At 46.8% G+C, this 18,664-nt stretch overlaps 1 protein-coding gene across 1 annotated transcript in view; it reads left to right on the plus strand.

Moving 5' to 3' along the window:
- Positions 1–664: 664 nt before the first annotated feature.
- The window catches only part of Tmem132d (transmembrane protein 132D), a 624,928-nt gene continuing 606,928 nt past the window's right edge, over positions 665–18,664 (plus strand). Inside the window, exon 1 of the mRNA XM_041648864.1 lies at positions 665–767. Within this exon, the coding sequence (XP_041504798.1) occupies positions 689–767 (79 nt within the window). The 5' untranslated portion in view covers positions 665–688. The remainder of the gene's footprint in view (positions 768–18,664) is intronic.

Here is an 18,664-nt window from a genome sequence, read left to right on the forward strand (position 1 = left end):
GAAATTAGGAAGCAACAGCCTCAGCCCGCCTGGGCACGCTGCGCTGGGTGCGCTCGGATGCAGCCGCCCCGGGCCCGCGCCTCCTCGTCCGCGCGCCGCTCGCCCTCCGCCCGGGGCGCCGCGCGTCTCCGGAGCCGGCCGTGCGCCGGGCGCGCGGGGGAGCCGGGCCGGGCTGGGGTGGAGCCGCAGCGCCCCGCAAACTTTGGGCGACGGAACGCGCGCGCGGGAGCCCTGTGGCGCGGGATGGGGGCGGCGAGGCTGCGCGCCCCGGGTCCCCAAGCGCGCCTGGTCACCCACCCGGGGACCCCCGCGCCGCCTCTGCCCGCGCCCCGGGCCCCGAAGCCTCTCAGCCCCGCTGCCTCCCGGGCGCGATAGCCCACCCCGGCAGCCCAGCCGGAGTCCCAGGAGCGCTCTCCGCGCTTGGGGAAGCGGTACTGGAGACCCCCTTCATGGAGTGAAATTCATTTCACTAGCCAGTTTTCAGCGGGGTCGAAGCACTGAGGTGAGCTCGGCCTGCGCTGCGGGACCTCGGAGCCCAAGAGGCCCGGCAATGGACCTGTGGGGACCCGGTTCAGGGCGAATCTGCCTCTCGGGTCTCTAGCCAGATGCGTCTTGGCCATCTAGCTCAGCTTCTATTCTCTGGGAACCTGGCGACATCCCTCCTTCAGCCGCTCTCCGAGTCTCCAGGATGTGCCCGTCTGAGATGGGGACGCTGTGGCACCTCTGGTCTCCTGTGCTCATCAGCCTGGCCGCCCTTTTCTCCAAAGGTGAGGACTCTAGGGCTACCTGGGCCCTAAGACTTAACTTTGCTGGGAGTATATGTGTGTGTGTGTGAATGTGGGCGGCCAGGGAGAGGTGTGGGCGTGTGTGTGTGTGTGTGTGTGTGTGTGTGTACGTGTGTGCGTGCATGTGCAGGAGGCTTGCGGAGCCAAGGTCTGGGGCAGGCCTCTGGCAGCAGGTGATTTCCCTGGAAGTCTTGGTAGGATGCCCTAGGAGAGTGTGCCTGAGCAAGGAGTGTGCCTATGCTGTCCTGGACCTGGAAGCTTCCTAGAATTTGGAGTGAACTATGCAACTGGTCTTAACCCTTTTGAAAATAAACCTGAACAGCTCTGCTGTATGGAAATGCCAGCTAGTGTACCATGGGTCTGCTAAGAACGCCAAGTTGGCCAGAGTTCCTTTCAGTCCCCGGTCTCCCAGGTCTGCCTCCTGCAGTTGCTGTGGTGGGGACAGTATCTCCGCAGGTTGTGAGTAGAGGCAGGAAGCCCCTCCTACCCCCATTTACCTGCTCTGTTGCCATCTCCCTCAACTCCTGGACTGGCACAGGTCATTTGGAAGCTTGGGACAGAGATGCCGTACAGAGCAGTCGATATCAGCAGGGCACTGAAGATGGGCTGATCAGTGGTTTCTATTTGTAGGTAGTTTCCTCCCCTCCACCTCTTTTTCTGCTGCAAAAGTCAAGATTCTTTGCAGTCTCCAGTGTGCTGGAAAAACCCTGTAAACATATTTTTCTGCGAATATATTTCAGGCTATGTCTCTCTTTGAAACTTCCTAGCCAGTTGACAAGCACAATCTCTTAATGATATGTTGATTTTGGTTTCTGGCTTTTCTGGTACCTGGGAATCTAATTGCTTTGGATCTTGTAGAGTTAGGCAGATCACTCGCTGGGCTTTTGCGTGGGAATGATTTGGCGGGGAGGGGATTTGCTTTATCTACTCCACTGTCTTTTCAAGTGCTGTTGAAAGGGGCTCCAGTCTGCTAATGAGGAGTGGGTACCACCCCCACCCCGGAAGCCACATCTTTGGGGATGTGGAATAAGCTGGTAATCAAAGAGGTTGGTGAAATAGGCAGACACCAGGTTAAAAACCTGCCTCCAGGACTCCGATGCCACTCTGGCATGGCTGGGAGGCATGTTGTATCCTTGACACTTGGTTTGATAAGCATAGACGTCTCTGGTTTTTTTTTTTTTCTGTAATAACAAGGTTTTATTAAGCAAGGAACAGCGTAGCTTTGGACTCCATGGTCACCGCCTCCCTTACTGATTTCTTCACTATGAGCAGCTGTGCTGAAGGGAGCTGCCTTTCCCGGGGTACTTTTGAACTTGTCCTTAAACAAGATACAGTATGTTGGGGGACATCTCCTTTCTGAATGGCTAGAACCCGGCTTGTCACCAATGTCCATGTCATGTAAGGCCGGGCGGCTTCTGTGTGTGGACTCTGGAGACGGAGCCTGCCTCAGAGTGCAGAAGCCAGTCAGAATGCGGGGAACCTTTATGCAGCTGTGAGCGCAGCTGGGCACGTGCGACGTAACTTGGCCATGGTCCTCAGCTGGAAAGAATGAGGTTGGTGGGATGGTACCAAGCTGTGTAAAAAAGGATTTCATGAGGTCAAGCATAACAGAAACCCAAGGACAGCACAGTATTGTTCCGTGTTTTCCTACTTCCCTCTCTACTTGAGTGATTACCTGTATGTTCTTTCTACGAACTTATTTTTATGTGTATGGCAAGTATGTATGCATGTTAACATATGAGTACATGCGTGTGTAGATGCTAATGTGTGCACATGCATGTAAAGGCTGGACGTTGACATCAGACGTGGCTTCTTTGATCTCCATTTTACTTGCTGAGGCACAGTCTCCCGCTGACCCCAGAGCACACTGGTTCTGGCTACTCTCTTTACCCAGCATTTACATGAGTGGTGGGGATTAGAACTCGGGTCCTCACCTTTGCAAGGCAGACACTTTATCCACAGGGCCATTTCCCTACTTATGTCTGCAGGTTCTAACTTACTTGAAGTCAAGTACAGGCTACACTGGAGAGAATTTCGATCAAGTAAACACACACTCTAAAATGTCTCATTTGTCTGGGACCAAATGAAACATGAGTTAGTATTAAATATTATATGTCTACTTCATTATGTTACTGTTTTTACCGTTTTCCCCATAGGAACCCTTGGATACAATAGAACACATATTTTCATGTGCTAATGACCTTGGCTAATCAGCCTAGTGACCTTGAACTTTATATATGCCACTTTTATGAGTAAATACTGCAAACCTACCCTCACATGGCTCTTTGGAAATTTAAACACAAATAAAATGTTCTGTCTTGTGAGATTCTGTCTCCTTGGGACCTAGGGGGCCCTGATATAAAGCGTATAATTTGCCATGGACCTTGGTTTGTGTCCCGAGACTTCCCTGAAGCATGGCCTTACATGATCAGGAAGCTCATGCCTTGTGTTCACACTGCAGTCCCGGTTAGAAACTTGATGTTGCTGCCTGCAGATGCATGAGTCCATGGCTCTGAGCTTTCTGAAGGAGGCAGGTATAAGGACACTTAGCTGAGAAGAAAAAAAAAAATCTGTGGGCAGACTGGAGACAGCCAGAGACCGAGGAGGGCTTTAAATGCAGGGCTGGAAAGCTGCCACTTTGGGCCACTTGTCCCCACCTTCTCTTGCACAAGTCACTCTGCATTTTGTTCTCAGCCACAAGCTGTGAGAAGCAGACATAGCCACGATGCTGAGAGAGGACCCTCTGCAGTGTTGTGGTGTTTGCACCGGCCATGATGTTGTGCGCGTGCCTGCTGCCAGCTGGGTGCATGGCATGTCCTGGGGCGTGCAATCTTGCCCTTGGTTGTCTGTGGCTATGTTAAGAGCCTCCCTTCTGTCTAGACCAGGCCTCTGGGCAGTGGGAGCCGCTTTGGCTAAGGGAATGTTGAGCTCCTGCAGCCTTGGATTGTAGGGAGAGAACCTCAGTTTATAGTGAGTGGCCCATAAAAGAGGTCACTTTGGGGGCATGGGAAACTCAGGAGGAGAGATAGGAAGGGAGTGTGTGTCTGACTGGCTTTCTTGCTTGTGTTCAATGCTGTAAGGAAGGCTGGGGACTGGGGATACAGGAAGCTTTCTTTTATTTGAGTGAATGATGTAATGGAATATGATTTTATTTAAAAAAAATACTTACATGTGGTTAGGTGTGGTGTATGGCTGTAATCTCCTGAGGCAAAGGCAGAAGAATCATAAGTTCTAGGCAAGCCTGGGCTATATAGTAAGAGCATGTTTCTAAAACAAAACCAACTTATGTGCCTAAGTTTTTTTTTTTTTTTTTTTTTTTTTTTTTTTTTTTAAATGTGCCTAAGTTTTTAAGAGTTGGAATGTCTGAGCTGGCCAGTGGTGGCGCACACCTCTAATCCCAGCAGTTGGGAGGTAGAGGCAGGCGAGTCTCTGTGAGTTCAAGGCCAGCCTGGTCTACAAGAGCTAGTTCCAGGATAGGGTCCAAAAATAACAGAGAAACTTTGTGTCTAAAAGCCAAAGGGGGGAAAAGAGTTGGAAGGTCTGTTTATATGAGTTCCACTCTTAAAAAGCCAAGAAAAAGGACAAAACTATTTATTTAAAGATATTACGAGATCATGAATCACTCTAATATTTCTAATTTACAGTGATTATTATTATCCAACTGTTCACTTGTTCATCCAGTCCAGACTTCTGCTGTTCATCTATCCATTTGTCCATCTGTCTATCCAGTCTAGTTCATCCACCCATCCACTATCCATTCAGTCCAGTAAATCTGTCTCTCTATCCATCCATCCATCCATCCATCCTCCCCTCTACCCATTCATCCATCCAACAAACATTGAAGACCACGTTTTAGTGACCTCGCAGAGCTGCGTAGGAAACATTTGTGTGTGTTCTGGGGACACAGGGCTGAGCCATCAAGAGTCCCCACGCTGAAGAAGTTTATGGCAGTTATTTCTCTCACATTCAAAGTGCCACATGCTGCTTTGTTCTTAAGGGCGGATGTAAACCTTGGTGGCTATGTATTTAGCAATCTCTTTTTTGCCTTGTGGTTTCCTTCATCCCCTCCCTATTCTAATTCAGGACGATAACGCTGTTCCTTCCGGTAGTACTGCTCATGCCATACTGGATGCAGGGAATCTAGCAGCGAGAAAAAGACTGTCCACAGACTTGGTCTGGCTTCTCAGAGCCTGTGGTATATGGGGCAGTGAGAAAGCATACCCAAAGGAAGCTGAATTAGTACTGTGGTGTGTGCTTGGAGGGACGGGAGTAGGGTCTCTACCAGCAAGTGCACCCAGCACTGACCAGAGTGATTACCTGGGAGCTTCCTTTTGATGGTTACTGTCAACTATGGGAACAACCCGGGGAGGGACCTGTGCAGAAAGAGATGAGAGTTTGCATCATGGGCTAAAGAAAACTAGTATAGATGGGACAGAAGCAAATGATGGGGCTCACATTATTGTTGCGTGGAGGTGGGAAGGCTAGCGGGATAGAAAGAACTGGGTGGAAGTCATGAGCATCACCTCTCAAAAGCATCCACTTGGATGGGAAACCTTGTGATCTCTTTTTCATGTGCTGTGTGAAGCGCTCAAGTGGTTCAAACAAACAAACACACAAACAAACACACACACAAACACACACACAAACACACACAGGGCCAGTGAGATGGCTCTGTAGGTAAAGACATTTGCTGCCAGTTGATTGCCAGGATACACACAGTGGAAGGAGAGAGCTGACTCCCACAAGTTGTCCTCTGACCTCTATACACAAACTGTGGCACGTTCATGCCCACACATGTGTACATACATATATACATACATACAGATATATAATAATTTTTTTAAAGCTTTCAAGGTCACCCTCAACTATACAGTGAGTTATAAACAAACAAACAAATAAACAACAAACACAAGCAGAAACAAGAAACTGAGGGAAACAAGGCCGGATTTTAGTACAAGTGAGTATGAGTTCCCTGTGACTGCTGTAACAAATGGTTCCCAACGTTATGGATTCAGACAGCAGAAACTCTGGAGGCTGAAAGCCCAGAATCAGGGAACTCTGAAAAGGATGCTTCTGGCCGTCACAGTTTTTGGTGACTGCTAGCAGCCGTATTGGGCCTTTTCCCCACCCATTCTTCTAGATTGCCAAGTGGTGCACACCAGGTTGCTTCCATGTTCCTTGGTTCCTCTTCCTTTTCTCTTTATGCTTCCTCTCTTGCAGCATCTTCCATCTCCCCTGCTCTCACCTTAGGCTTCCGTCCTCTTTTGTGTACTGTGTGAGCATACTTTCCCTTTTGCTAGCGTACATGCAGTTGCTTTTATGGCCCCTCAGTGGTCTATGATTTCATTTACTCCCAGCCTGGTTTTTAATCTACAAACAAGGTTATCAAATTCTTAGGACCCAGGGATTTGAATGCTAATAATTTTAAGAGATTGGGACATTTCTCCCACCTTCCACAAATCCGTAGATATGACATTCAAAATCTATTTTGTAACCCTTATTAGAAAATTTAAGTTTCCTTAGGGTAACAAATACCTATTTTTTTTCTAACTTTGACTTCCCTTCAGTGTTTAGCATAGCATTTTGGACATTGCAGAGGGTCAATAAAAATTTTTAAGTGTGCTTAAGAGTATAAAATATTGCCAGAAGAACCTTTGCCTGGCAGTAAAAGGCTCCGTGTCTTTTCCAGTAATTCAAACAGCTACAGGGATACACTGGTCAATAGACATAATAGCTTATTTTTTGAGCAATTATTGATGGCAGGAATCACGCTGAGAGATTTACCCAGGTGATATTTGCAAACTTGCAGACAAACTCGAGAGATTGATGATGAGCTTGAGGCTTAGAAAAGCTGAGTAACTGGCCCAGGGTCTGACGAGGGAGAGCCATAGGGTCTGACTCCGATGTCTCCACTCTCCCCCAGCTGTGCTGTGCTGTGTTGGGTGTGATTGTGTTCTTAAGCTGTCTTTCCAGCAGGAGTGGACTTGAGGGTTTAATGCAGAGTCTGTTTCCCTTTAGTGGAAGCTCAGAGCCCTGGACATGCTAGAGATGCTCAATGTGTATTGAGTAAATGAACAGAAAGATACCATGTTGTTTCATTTTCTCCACTTTGTCAGTGGAGGTCAGAAATAGCACCCTGTTTTCACTGAGATCAAGAGTTGAATTCCAGGACTTTTTGAGGAGGTGATGTGAGGTTTGAGATGCGTTGGTAGGCCACCTAGGATAGCTACTTGAAGAATATGGCGCTGGGGAGATGGCTCAGTCTCTCAAGTGCCTACTGTGTACCATAAGGCCCCCAGGTTGATCACCAGCACCCGTGTGTGAAAAGTGTGTGGTTATATGTGCTTGTCTTTCCAGTGCTGGAGAGGGGGAGAAGAACGAGCCCCCTTAGGCTTGGTATCAGTCAGCCTCGCTGAATTGGTGAATTCTTGGCTCCTGAAAGGCTCTGTCTCAGATAACAAGGTAGATGGCACCCTGAGGAATGACATTCATAGCAGACCTCTGGCTTTGAAATGTGTGCACACATGCATAGGAGATGCAGAGGCACAGCAAGAAATAATAGAGATTCATGGGTATGTTTGTGTGTCCCCTACACTTGTACACATGGCTTCCTGGGTAATCCAAGGTCAACAGGTGGCCTCTACCCTTTCAGGATTAAAGAACAGACAATCTTTAGTGATTGCTGACATGCTGACAAGAGAGGGAGAGGACACATGGAATGAAGACAGATACACGGTATTCCTGTTCACAGGAGGTGGGCGTGGGATCCTGTGAGCATATGGATTTGTGAGTTGGACTTTGGATGCCAGAACCAAGGTTGGGTGAGCTGTGGAAATAATATTGTGGGTGCTCAAGCAAAAAGGACAGGGAGCCAACCTGTTATGAAATGAGACCTGAGGCTCAGGGCATCTTGATGCAAGTTTGTTATTTATTGACAAAATCTGCTGTAGGAAGAAGTGAAACAGAAGCCTCACGTCTTAAGTGCTGGTGTTTGTAAAAAAAATAAAAAACAAAAAAAAACTTAAAAAATGTATGTGTATTTGTGTGTGTGTGTGTGTGCGCGCGCACATGGGTGCAGTGCCTATGGACACCAGAAGAGGGCGTTAGACCCCTTGGCGGTAGAGTTACAGGTGGTTGTGAGGGACCTGACATGGATTCTCAGAACTGAACTGGAGTCCTCTCCAAGAGCAAGCACTCTCAACCGAGTCGTCTCTCCGACCCTTTAAATTGTTGGTTTTTAAAGGGGACTTTCACAAAACCTCTAAAAACATGACATCCTATACATACCCGACCTTAGTTCCAGAAATTAAAAATCTATCCAGGCTGGAGAACAGAACATCGGCAAACTTGAAAATGAACACACTTGTGGCCAGTGTTTGAGAATGGAGTCGAGGGCATGTGCTCAGAACAGGGACAATGGGGGCTGCCATGGTAAAGAGAGTCTTTGGAAGAGGGTTCAAACCCACCTTTATTGTCTCTTTCTCTGACCCTAAGCACAGGACTAGAGGGAAATTCAGATATACACCCTAGAGGACAGACTGGCTATAAAACAGTTTTTACTGGTACTGAGGTTTTTTTTTTTTTTTTCCCCATGTGTGTGACACTAAATCGTCACGTTTATGAGACTCCGAGTCCATCCAGTGTTGTTCATGTGTCATTATTTTTTGCTTGCTTGCTTTCAGCAAAGCCGGTGGGTGGGAGCTGGTGGGGGAGGGGCGGGCAAGTCACCGACTGAGGTGGGAAGCATGATGTGACAGTCTCAGGTCACCACAGCAGCCGACGATTTCGATTTCGGTTTCAAAGCAGACCTCCTCTTGTCCTCCCCGGCCCTCAGTGTTCCCTGCAGCCACCTCTTCAGCAGGTGCGCCGTGTGGCAGGTGCACAGCACGGCAGCAGGCAGGTGCACAGCATGGCAGCTGCAGCCTCTTGCTAAAACCAAAAAATTTAGGCTCAAACACTCAAAAGCCAGAATGCATCAGAAGAGAGAAAGTCTGGGAAACACATATGTTCCCAGGCATGTAGCTTTCTGGACCGTCTACAATCTTTATTGAGTAAAGATGGTCTCTTCAGGGAAGGGGTAGACATTTAGAGAGGGCTCAGATGTGGGTGTGCTTTTAAGGTAGCGCCCCTTCAAGTCAGTGTCATAGTGGCCTTGGATGCTTCCTAGCCTGTGGAGAGAATGTGCCACAGACTCTTAAAGCAGCAGAACAGGTGTTGTGTTGTGCCAGGAAAGTGGGTGACAGTCCCTGGCACATTGCTGGGCACTGTGGGCTGTTTTTCTGGATGGTCAGTGGAGGTGCACATGTGTCTGAGGAGGACCAAGGTCAAGGCTGGGGAGACACAGTAGTCTGAGAAGGAGACACTGCAAACTCTTAACCTGGCCAGTTGTGGGATTTATGAGGGGCTCTCTTGGGAGACCACTTTGCCCTCTTGTATGTCTATGGCCTCTGCCAGGAAGGACCTGTGCCTGTCTCTAGGGCTGCAGGGGTGGGAGGAGGTGGACAGACACCAGACGGCTCTACAAATGACTGGAAGTTGGCAGGGTCAAGGGTGACTAAACACAAGTTGCATTTGGAATGTTCTTCTTGTTTACTGAGTGTTAGTCACATATAAAGTGGTCTTCCTGCTTACCGAATGCCCATTTTAGGTAGGCAGAGTCCGAGATATCTAACATTTATTCGCTGCTCAGAACCTCACCATCATCGGGGCCATCATCCTGTCCATCCTACAGGGGGGACCCTGGTCACAGGAACTGAAATAACAGATACCTAGCCCAGGACAGCAAAAAGAGGAATTTTGTTTTTAATTATAGTTTTATAAAGATGAAAGAGACCATTTAATGAGCTTGTTACTTTTGAATGTCTCCCAATGAAGGCCTTGGCCTTCTACACAGGCTATGTAGCTGGAGTTCGGAATAGAACGAGGGTGGGGAAGACTTCTTCCAGGGCTCCAGGATCCCAGGATCAATTCACAGCCCTGAGAGCACCCTGAAATTCAGTGTAGGTTGTGGAAGGAGTGGAGCCCGTATGTGAAGGTTGGGCTTGCAGTTTTGATGAAGTCCTTGCAATGGGAAAATCTTTATTCGGATTTTACAGAAATAAAAGTGAAATGTGGGGGATTGTGGGAATATCTGACGGTGATAAGAAATGACAGAGGAGGAGGGGAAGTGGGGGAGGAGAGGGATGAGAATGGGGAGTGGGGGAGTAGAGGGAGGAGAAAAGAGAGAGGGAAGGGGAGGGAAAGAGAAAAGGTGATAATGAAAAAGGAAGCAGAGAGGAGGAAGGGAAAAGGGAGTTGGGGAAGAGGAGGAGAGAGCAGAGAAGCATGAAAAAGAAGGAGGAAAAGGAGAGCAGGAAGTGAGGAGGTAGAGGATGTTTAGCCTCTAGCATCTGTATGTACTGTAGCTCTCTTCAGCCAGTATCTCTGGATATTTAGGGTACACCCACCAGTATCTCTGGATATTTAGGGTACACCCACAAGTATCTCTGGATATTTAGGATATACCCACCAGCATCTCTGGATATTTAGGGTACACCCACATTTTTGGGGGGACACTATCCATTTAGATTCAGACCTCTTCTTTGGTCTGAAGCTTGGAAGCACATTTCACCGTGTGTCAGAATTAGGGGAAACCCGTGGTTTGCACTTCCTGCCCCATGAACATGGTGGGTTTTCTATGTGATCCAGGGTTTGTCTCTCGCTGAGGTTGCAATACATAATTATAGATACTTGCACTATTGGTTTTATTAATAAGATTAATACTCAGCTTTCTTTAGTTTTAAATTCTGTCTTTTCTTTGTGTGCTTACTTTACCCTACTTAGCGAATACTTTGTTTCCCTACGTGTGTCTATGCCACATGAATGCAGTACCCTCAGAGGCCAGAAGAGGGCATCTGATCTGCTGAAGTTGACGTGTTAGGCCATTGTGAGCTATGTGGACTTGGGGGCTTGGACTCAAAGGCAAGAAGCAGTTAAGCTGTCTTAATGGCTAACTCATATTTTCAAGGCACCACAGTTATTTTTATTTATTAATATTTGTGATAAGTAAGCTATTTCAAGTCATTTCAAAAACGAGAGCTAAAAAGAAACAGTGTCACTGCCTAATCCTGATGTCTTTTCATTTTTATGTTTTTCTTGCTGGTTGTTTTTCTGAGTTCTTAAACTCAGAAAAAAACTTATATATAGGGCGTACATGCAATTTATTTTTAAGTTTTTTTTTGAGTTCGTATGTTTATATAAGCATGTCCTTACATTTTAAAAATATATCCTGAATATATATATATATATATATATATATATATATATATATATATATATATATTTAATGTCTTTCCACAATTTAGGGCTTTCTGCCTTTGCTGGACAATTATATAATGCAGTATCTTGCTGTTATGTACAGCACAATTTTTGTTTTGTTACTTTCTTGGGTTATAGTTACTGGGTCACGGTAGACTGTTGGTTTTGAAGTTCTTTCCCAAGAGGCTGGACTTCTCCTTCCTCCCTCAAACTGTGAGGTAGGGAGGCATCTAAATTGCCGAGTGACCCTCAGCTGTGGCCGCTCTCAGTTTCTGCCATTCCTGGTGACCCCTGCTGACTTCTTTGATGTCCTGTGAGTATGGCTTAGCCTTGCACACACAAAGAGCTGTGCCCATAAGTGGCGAGTCTCTGTTTCCCTCAGAATGTGGGGACGCTGACTTTTGAGGGCAGAAGGGTTGGGAAACAGGAAAGAATCTGGGGTGCCATGGATCTCTGTTTATGACTGTGGTCCTCGTTACAAATGCGGGGAGAGCGTTTTGAGGGTGCTGCATGTGAGCATGACAGTGGGCAGACTGTGGAGAGAAAGACTTTGACTTCGTCGCTATGAGGGGACAAGATATATTTACATGTAGAATAGGCATGTTTCCTTCACACAGCCATGTCAGGTACCTAACTCAATACCACAGATATACATTCCTTCTTGGAATGAGTGTTTCTTCCGGTAGCTCTCTCATCAGATGTAAGACACTATCCCTACCGCATCCCCTGGCTGCTAAATACTTAGATAACCTACCCATGTCCATTGAGAAATCTGCCTGGCTCTAGGTTTAACCTCAAGTAGGGAATCTCAACTGAAATCCCAGATTATTTTTGAGGACCAACTGTGAACACAGCAAGGTAGGCTGTGATTAGATGTGATGGCGAAATCACCTCTCAGGAGGTTACCAGTAAGTGGGGGAAACTGAGGCACGGATGGTGGCCATACCTTGGGAAGGCTATATAACACAAATAGAGAAAATGGCTTCCTTGTATATAAAGGAGAGTGTTATCTGAGTTCCTCTAAAGACCTTTCTGAACTCCCTCTGCCCCCCGTTGGCCTTGCTCACTGTAGGCCAAGCTTATATCCAATGACCACACAATTTAACCCACTATGGCAGAAGGCATTGTATTAGGTTGTACAGGTTCTCTGGGCACTGGGCACAGCCACAGTGTGCTCTTATTCTGACCTAAACCCAAGGATCCCTGGTTCACCTGTGACTCTGAGCGGGGACGCTTTACCATAGAGTAAGTGTAAACTGAGGCTTTTCTGCCCTGCCTGGTTCCACAGCTGCTTTAAAAGTAATACACAGAGGCTTAATATTAATTACAAAGAGTTTGGCTTATTGCTCAGACTTATTACTAACTAGCTCTTACAACTTAATTTAACCCATTTCTATTAATCTATATTTTGCCACCTGGCTTCGTGGCGTTACCTGTTCTCTAGTACATCTTGTTGCTCTGGCAACTCTCTGGCATCTGCCCCTAAATCTGCCCCTTTCCCTGTATCTCTGCTTGGATTTCCTGCCTGGCTCTCCCCTGCCTTGTTTTAGGCCAAAGCAGCTTTTTTATTAACCTATGGTAATAAAACATATTCGCAGCATACAGAAGGGTATCCCATAGCAGATAGGACTGCTCCAACTCAGCAGACATTGTATCATTGCATTCATAGTAGAGGCTGACCTCACGCAAGGCCAGCCCTTTGCTCTGCTTCCTGCTTGGTCTTCAGTGAAGCCGAGGCAGCTGCTCCCAAGGACCCACCAGACCAGAGCTCAGGTTTGAGCGCTGTGGCATGTCTCACTCACAGAATCCTGGCATTCTGAGCTCGAAGGAGGGGATCTGTTTTCCCTGGGCCAGGGTTGAGACCATGGGAGAGTTCTTCCTGTTCACATGGATTACTGATATGAGGTAGCTCTGTTGCTGTTGACAGCGTGTCAGAGAGAATCCACCTAGAGAAGAGGATCTCTTGCAGTGACTCGTGGTTTTGGGGTTTGGCCTGTGGCTCTCTCTGGCTCTGCTCCTTTCACCAACACATCAAGGCGGAGAACATGGGCTAGGGAAAAAGAGGTTCAGCTTGTGGTAGACAGGAGGCAGACAGACAGAAAGAAAGGGGACAGAGACAAGATGCACGTTTCAGGGGCACATCCCTCTTTGTTCAAAGACCCCCAAATTTCCAATAGTACCCATCCTCTCCCATTCAGCTATGACCCCACCAATGGCTTAATCTTCTCATGAGTTTGAAGTCATAATGATCCAATTACCCTTTCCGAAGGCTCTACCTCTTAACTCTTGTCACGGTGGAGACCAAGCTTTCAACATGCTCGTCTTTGGGTACATGGTTATTACAGTCACGATCTCACAGCAGCTGTGATTATCATCTGTGCAAGACCTCAGAAAGGGTGGGCCTGTCGTCATCCTGTAATGGTGAGGAGAAGGCCTTCGAGTTTGTCCTCAACCCAGAACCAATAGGAAGTTGATCAGAGCTGGGATGAGACGTTCATGAGGCCCCTCCCTCCCTTTCCTGAGGGTCCATAGGCAGCTGATCATTGCCAAGGGAGAGACATTTTCTTCAGTGGTGTAAGCATTTGTAAAAGCCCATGCTCCTAAAAATAACCCGTCACGACGGTTCAGGTTCATGACTCTAAGGAAACTCATGGGGTCACCAGAATAAAGATATACACGTGGGGACGGTGGAGGGGGGGGAGAGACGGTGTGGAAGTAGAAAAGGGACTAGGAAGGAAGAGAAAGGGGAACAGTGGGAGTAGGAGTTGAATGGGAATTGGGGGTGGAGATGATCTAAGTATATAATGTATGAAAATGTCTAATGAAACCCATCCTGTGTAGTTGATATATGCTAACAAAAATGACATTTAGGTTCCAAACCTAAAAGACTCCTACTGACATAAAACATATATAGATCGTCTCCTGTTACACTTGGCTTCCCAAGAGGTTTATGGGAGGACATTCAAGGGCTCTTACTTGAGTGGTAGAGAGCACTGGGTCAGTGATGATTTTCCTGTGGATATTTCTAGGCAGCTGCTCATGCCTAGGTCTTTGAAGCCTTCCTCATGACCTCGGAGCCCCAGGGAAGAAGGGTCAGGTGTTTTATCAACTTAAAGGGGTAAGATTGCTGCCCTAGCTCAACATTAGGGGATGGTACCTCAAAGGCATGGTTGCAGGTCTTCAGCTGTGCACCCCTTCAGAATCTGATGCACCGTGTGAGGGAACCCGCTAGAATGAGGAGCTGGATGGAAGAATTCCGTCTGGCTTCATTGATGAGGTGGATACTGTTTTCTCCTGACAATAGTTTGGTAGGAGCTGTAGAAAAATCTGAACTAGCTGAAAGGCCACAGTTGTCAAGAGTGTATCTGGTGAGCCCATATCTGGAAAGAACTTAGTTTCATGTTTGGAGGAGCCCAGTGGGACCCTCTTGAGTTCACAGAGCTGAGACGTTGGGAACAAGACTTGATATCAGGCAAAGCTTGATCTGGGGGCTCCAGTGGGACCTGAGGAACCCAGCAGGTCTTTGGTCTTTTTCCTTGGTCCCATAAAGGCCACTGTTCATCTGTCCATCGGTTGGGCAAAAGGACGCTCTAGTACAGAGTTATATCTCCTTATCCTCAATTCAGAGAAACAGAAAACTTTTTCTTCTTCTTAAAGGTTTCATCTGAGTCTCAGTTGAAGTTTTTGCTCTGTGAAACAAGGTCCACACTCAGTGAGATGCCACAGGGAAGGCAGCAGGGGCTGATGGTTAGGCGAGAGTTGAGCTCTAAGACTCTCTCTCACAGGACTACAGGAAGGGGATGCTGTCAGCATCAGAGAGAATGGATGCCAGTGACCAACAGGACAGCAGCATTCAGTTCTAACAGACACACCGTTTCCAACACAGGCAGTCAGCCTTTCCCCAGCTTTAAACTTCCAGGAGACTGCATGTTTCAGCCTCAGCGGTGAGTCCCCGTTTGGAATCTCACCCTCATGGAGAAATTGCTCCGTCCCTTGAATGTGTATTTAAACGCAATGTAAGCTTTTGTTTCCAACGACTGTAATTTTTCCAAGTCCTTAATTAGATGTGAAAACTACACGCACAATGCAAATTACTGTGGTGAATAAATATTTGCATTATGCTCCCTTAAAAACAAGCATCAAAACACACAATCGCTTGTTTTACAGGCATTCAGCGTTCTGAGATGCGAGATCTGTGGAGCTGGAGAATTCTTGGGGAGAGAGAGCATTTGGAGTAATGTGATTAACATTCTGGGTGGGACTGCATCAACAAGGGGTGTAGTGCGGGGCGGGTGGGGGCGGGGAGGCAGCGGTTTTGACGGACAGACTTGCGAATACAATTTACAAAGAAGCCTGCCTTATCGTGCCGGATTCTGTGTATCTATTCCATGAACATGTCTCGCTTGATCTCCCTAATTAGTTGGTACGCATTAGGGAGCTGGGTTTTGCCTGCAGTTCAGATCGACGTAACGTCAAAATGAGGAGGAAAACCGGTTTGGAAGACACACTGGTGTTATCGATAGCCTAATAGTCAAACTTTGAGAAAAGCTTGCAGTATGCAGTAGGGCCACATATCGTGATTATGATCTCTTAGTTTTCCCAGAATGGCTTGGCAGGCCCTTCTTCAGTGCTGTAGCTCATTTTGCCATTTAGAATGTGTGGGGTTACCTCAATTTTGGATGGGAAGAGAATGTTATTGTTTATTTATGCGTGCATGCGCGTGTGCATGCATGTGTGTGTGTGCACGTACCATGGTGCTTGTCGTGGTTAGAAGACAAATTTCTATCTGTCTTTGTCTTCCATCTTGTTTTGAGGTAGGGTCTCTCTTCTTGCTTCTGTCATGCAGACTGACCTTTAGGGTCTGAGTGATTGTTGGGTCTCTGCCTCTCATCTCGCTGTAGGAGGGCTGAGGTTACAGATGCACATCACAGCATCCTACTTTTTAACATAGGTTTCAGGGATCAAACTTAGGTCTGCAGGCTTGCTCAAGCTTTTACCCACTGAGTCTTCTCCTCAACCTCAGTTGCTCTTTTACAGTTTAAAAGCCCCATGCGAATGGAAGGGATGTAACACAGATAAGCACCAGGGGGAGGGGACCTGTGCAGGGGCAGGCCAGCAACAGGCAGACTCTTGTTGGATCTCCTTGAGTTCTGTTATGTCAGAGGTGTGATTTGGGTTGACAGGTGGTTTGCTGTCACTGTGTTTGGGGGTAAAGAGTGGGTCCAAGAAATGTGTTTTCCTGCTCTTCTAGAGTTCTGAGCATGCTGGCTGGTCTTCCATCCTACATCGGTCCTTCTATAAAGGGCACTCATATCCAGGTGGGGGAGGGCAGCGGTCTATACAGGACCACCTCTTAGGGGCACTGTGTCTTCATTTTCTTTGTGTAATGCGTGGGTGTGGGTTGCTGTGTGCCCTGTTAAGGCATGGTTTTCTCCATCCAGTCTCTTTCAGAAAGAGGGGAAATAAACACAGGCCAGAGCACCCTGGGCTCTTGAACCCTGAGTGCATGGTTCAAGTCCCGCCCCTGGCCCTGTGCAGAACTGCAGTTCCTTTCAATGTATATAGTTTCTTTGTAACTTCATACATGTATATAATGTGTGTACTGGGTGATTTTGTGTTGTCAACTTGACATAAGCTAGAGTCGACAGAGGAAGGAGCCTCAGCTGAGGAAATACCTCCTTGAGATCCAGCTGTAAGGCATTTTCTCATTTAGTGATCAATGGGGGAAGGCCCAGCTCATGGTGGGTGGTGCCATCCCTGAGCTGCTGGTCCCGGGTTCTATAAGAAGGTAGACTGAGCAAGTCACGAGAAGCAAGCCAGTAGGCAGCGCTCCTCCATGGCCTCTGCATCAGCTCTTGCCTCTGGGATCCTGCCATGTTTGAATCCTGACTTCCTTCAATGATGGTCTTTATTAAATTGTATTATGTTTGTGGTTTGATCGTACCATGACCTCCATTCCCATGTCAACTTACTGAAAACATTAAAAAAATGTATTTTTTATTTTATATGTATGAGTTTGTCTTCAAACTTAATCTGCGTGCAATGTATACAGTGTCCGTAGAGGCTTGAAAAGGGTGTCGGAACCCCTGGGCCTGGTGTTACAGGTGGTTATGAGCCACCCATGTAGGTGCTGGGAATTGAACTCTGGTTCTCTGTAAGAGCATCCAATGCGCTTAACCGCTGAGCCATTTCTCCAGTCCCTAATGAGATTTTTGAATAATGAGAAGCCTACAATGAGAAACAGCTTTAAGAAGCTTGAGTAGGATATGCATGCATAGGTTTTTCTTTTAGCAAGACACAATAGGATGATGGATGCTTGACTGTCAAGGTTAGAAGCATCTTTTGGTTAAGGTAAAACCGCAAGGGAGAAGGCTTCTAAGCATTTTTTTGGGGAAATGGAACAATGCAATATTTCTGATTGTTAATGAAGACTTTCTCCTTGATCTTATAATGGATGGTGGTGGGTGTCTGTTATTTATATTCCAATAGATACATTCAAAGGAATGATGTAACCGCTGAACCTTCAAATGTCAAGATTTTTCAATACGCCAGAAACCTCGTTCCTAGCAACTGTTGAAACTCCAATGGGGATGATTAGAAATCACTTTGGAAAAATGCAAGTGGGTGCTGGAGTTTGTGAAGTTTGCTTTTGGGGGAAGTTGGCAGAACCAGAAATTCCAGAGAGAATTGTTGCTCTTAGAGCCGTGGCCTCAGCCTGGCTTACATGTTAGAATCGACATGCCTAAAGCCATGTTCTCAGCCTGACTTACATGTTAGAGTCGACATGCCTACAGCCATGGTCTAGGCCTGGCTTACATATTAGAGTCAACATGCCAGGACATGAGCCCTGATAGGCTTGAGCGGCTCCACCTGGGAGGTTTTATTTTTATTTTATTTTTAAAAATTACTTCTGTTAGATCACCTAGTTTATGCTTTTTAAAATTAATTGTTTATTTTATTGATGTTTTGCTTGCCTGAATGTCTGTGTGAGAGTGTTGAATCCCCTGGAACTAGTTGTGAGCTGCCATATGGGTGCTGGGAATTGAACTCAGGTCCTACAGAGGATCAGCCAATGCTCTTAACCACTGAACCATCTCTCTAGCTGGGGTGTGGGGTGTTTAACACATGATGAAGGCAAAGTCACCGTGGAGAGCCATCATGAGTGGAATTGTTAGTGTGTCATGCCGAGCTCCTGCTGCCCGCTACAATTCTGTGGTACTTTGAAGGTATTGAATAACTGAAGCATAGTTGGGGTGCAATAAAACTCACATATTGTGTGTGCACTTGTGTGTGGACCTGTGCTATGTGTTTATGCACACGTATGCACATGTTCGTGAAAGTCAGATGTTGCTGTGGAGTATTTTCCTCAAACATTGTCTACTCTATCTTTTTGACAAAAGGATTCTTATTGACTCTGGAGCTCAATGATTTGACCAGATTGGTTAGTCAGTGAACCTCAAGGGTCCTCCTGTTTTCCCAGCACCAACATTAGAGAGACATGTGCTTCTGTACCTAGCTTTTCAAATTGAGCTGTTTTTCTGGCCCTAAAATGCATCTTTCTATGGATATATTTTGATGAGTGC

Source organism: Microtus oregoni, unplaced genomic scaffold (assembly GCF_018167655.1).
Source record: "Microtus oregoni isolate MIOR12 unplaced genomic scaffold, Mior012 000003F_ref0000135, whole genome shotgun sequence".
NCBI classification, from domain to species: Eukaryota; Metazoa; Chordata; class Mammalia; order Rodentia; family Cricetidae; genus Microtus; species Microtus oregoni.